At 55.6% G+C, this 3,153-nt stretch overlaps 1 protein-coding gene across 1 annotated transcript in view; it reads left to right on the top strand.

Annotated features, from left to right (window-relative positions):
* The window catches only part of PTPRS (protein tyrosine phosphatase, receptor type, S), a gene marked incomplete at its 5' end in the record, with an annotated part of 43,318 nt that overhangs the window by 31,785 nt on the left and 8,380 nt on the right, over positions 1–3,153 (top strand). Inside the window, one exon of the mRNA XM_010139462.1 lies at positions 1,557–1,654. Within this exon, the coding sequence (XP_010137764.1) occupies positions 1,557–1,654 (98 nt within the window). The remainder of the gene's footprint in view (positions 1–1,556; positions 1,655–3,153) is intronic.

Below are 3,153 nucleotides of genomic sequence, written 5' to 3'. Positions count from 1 at the left end.
TTAGGCGAAGCCTGTGGAGTGGTGGCTCAGCGCCCCGCTCCGTGGCAGACTTGTCCTGTCCCCAGGCCTGGGGGAGGCAGCATCTCTCCAGAAGTCACTGTAAAACTGAGGATGTCATGCTTGCTTCGCCATCTCTGTGCTGAGTTCTCGGAGTACCTGACCATGCTGCTGCCACTGCCGCTGCTTTGTCACACACCAACACCCACGGGGCTCGAAATTCTCCCTGGCTTCCATCTCTTCTCCACTCCTGTCCTTCTCATGGGGGCACTGCCCAGGGCTTCTCGGCATGCTGCTGTCCTTGCCTGTCCGCTGGCGCTGGGAGCGGGATCGGCTGGCAGGCAGCATGGGAAGCCTTTGGAAAAACATGATCCAATGCAGATGAGCAAAGCATGGAGCGCTTTTCCACCTCAATTTGTAACAAGCGTAGCTATTCGAGATGATGGGATGGGAAGGGAAGGGTGCCTGCTCTCTCCAGGGCCCCAGCTGTCCCTTGCAGAGCAGGGGCTGCAAATCACCCTTCAGACTGAACACTGCGTCTGCCTTCGCTGCTCAGCCCCCTTCCTGGCTGAGATGTGCCGTGTCTGACCAGTCTGACGCAGCGTGGCCCTCCCACTCCCAGTGCCTCTCGGAGAAGACTCCATCTGTTCCCTGGCAGTTCTGTCTGCCTCGGTATGAGCAAACTAAGTGTTGGTGAGAACTGGAAGGGCAGCAGGTGAACCAGGGCCATGAGGCATTGGTCTGCCCATCCCCCTGGCTGCGAAGGGACAAGAGGAGCTGTTGCCTCTCCACCACGAAAGGGACTGACTCCCCAGCAGAGACTGCGACAGGGTGGGTACAGCCTGCCCCAGAGGTGGAGAAGGGAGGGCGAGGACAGAGCCGCGCTGGCCGTCTGCAGACTGTGTGCTGGAAGGAACATCGTCCACCAGCCACAGGCAGAAAGAGGAGCCGGTGCTGGATGGGTCCCCACCTGGCTGCACTGTGGAGCAGCGAGGGTCAGACCACTGCGACCGGGAGCTCGCCAGGAAGCTCACAGAGCCCATGCTGTGCAAAGGACAATCCCCGAAAAGCCTCCCCTGCTTGCCCCCATCTGCATTCCCTCCCCCTGCCCCACATCGCCATGGTTGGCTGGATCCCTGCCCCTTCCCTTCTTTTGTGTTGGAGTTTGTTTATGATCATTGCGGGTGCTGCAACATTTGCTGCGTAGGTTCCTCTGGCAGCATTTGCTCATTTTAAGTCCACTATTGGAATCGCTAACACGCATCTGCTCTTTGGATTTTCCTTTTTGTTTTGCTCTGATTTACACATTGAAAATGGGGCCATCACGGGAACACTCTCATTTTACTGGTTCTTTTAATTTCCTTGATTTTTATTTCTTATTTCCAAGGACACAATTTCGAGCCCTGAATTCTTCTCTTCTAACCTCCCTACTTTCATTGCAGATCTTACATTGTAAATTTTTTTTCTTTTCTTGTTTCTTCTTTCTTATAAAATGTGCAAAGGTTGTGAATTTTAGTTGTTACTAAATGAGATTCTTTTCCTGCTGTCTTGTCTTCTAGGTATGCTCAGCCACCCACCAATCCCTGTTTCCGAGCTGGCTGAACACACAGAGCATCTCAAAGCTAATGATAACCTGAAATTGTCCCAAGAGTATGAGGTATGAGCAAGAGAGTGCTGTGTGGGGGTTTGCAGAGCCAGGGGATGAGGAAATTCGGGCAGGCCCTCGTCCAGATAAACACAGCTTCATTTTAAGGAGCTGGTTAGTTGAAATAAAACAGCTGTTTCTGTGTTGGAAAGGAAGGACTTGCTCAGTGCTTGGCGAGGTTCGGTTCCAGATCATCAAAACGAGCCTTGGTCCAGGAGCCGTTGCTGTCCCAAGAGGGGGTGTCTTGGGCAGCGTCTTCAGGGAGGGGGATGCGTTTCGGGACGACAGCGGCCGGGCAGATGGGATGGGGAGCTGTCCTTGGGGGTGCCTGTGTCCTGCTGCTCTCCGTGGAGAGGACCAAGGCAAGGAATGTTCTAGATAGCAGAAGAGAGGTGGAATGAGCAGTAAGTTCTCCCCAGCTGACATGGTTGGCAGCCATAGAGCTAAAGTGGAGAGAACAGGATGATTTGTGCCTTTCTTGACATCTCGGAGGGTTTTGTGCTCTTCTTTCTCCTTCCTGCTAACGTTTGGGTACTCAGCTGGGTCCTGCAGGTGACGCGCTGCGGCTGCTGGCTTTTTGTTTGTCCCCCACTGCAAAACTCCCTCTTTAGCCAGGGCTGATGGCTCAGGCCAGTCTCAGGGGGCCACGCAAAGAGCCTGGTAACCCCCCCGATACTGCTGCCGCTCCAAACCGGGGCCCCTTGTCACCAGGTGGGGAAGGGCCGTGTGCTTACCCAGATGTGCTCCTGGTGGTGTGGCTGCTTCAGCACCGGTTAAATCCCAGCGTGAACAGCCGGTGCTGCCGGGACCGTCGGTACGCAGGTTGCTTTTGTGGCAGACCGAGCACACAACCGAATTTTTTGTGGTTGTTACTCAAAGACACAAGTAAACACACACACCCCCCTGGTATTTTTAGGCTAGTAACTAGTCTAGACTGCCTGGTTCTGTTTGCCAGCAGAGCGAGGGGATGTCTTCGGAACAAAGGACTGCTCTGGGATGCTTTCTCCCTGCTCTGGCTCGCAAACACCGGCGTGGTGAGGCAGCTCTTCCTCGCAGCTCCGCACCCACGGCGAGGGGGTGCGTGTTGGAGGAGGCGCGTTCGCCCTGCTGGGGTCTTTCACCCCGCGTTGGGGTGCGGGGGGAGCAGCAGCCCGTTAATGCGCTCCATCCAGCTTTCAAAGGCTGATTTGCATAATGCAATATCCCAAGTGCCCTGGCTTGGTTCCAGCACAACCTCCTCTAGTGGGAGAGCCAGCGCTAAACAAACATCGCTAATGAAATGAATGCGAGGCGAGATGAGAGGGATGGAGAGCAAACAGACACATTACAACAGTATAAATACCCATTAGTTAGAAATGCTCCACAGCCAGGGCGCCCGAGGACCTCGGTGTCGGGCGGTTGCTGCGACCACCAGAGCTGAGCTGTGCCCGGGGGGCTCTGGGGCTGCCACGGGCAGCGGGTGCCTGGCAAGGGCTGAGGGCTGAAGCCAGGCAGGGGCGTGGGGGGGACCG

The sequence above is a fragment of the Buceros rhinoceros genome, unplaced genomic scaffold (genome assembly GCF_000710305.1).
Source record: "Buceros rhinoceros silvestris isolate BGI_N320 unplaced genomic scaffold, ASM71030v1 scaffold22357, whole genome shotgun sequence".
NCBI classification, from domain to species: domain Eukaryota; kingdom Metazoa; phylum Chordata; class Aves; order Bucerotiformes; family Bucerotidae; genus Buceros; species Buceros rhinoceros.
This window is presented reverse-complemented; position numbering and strand designations above follow the sequence as displayed.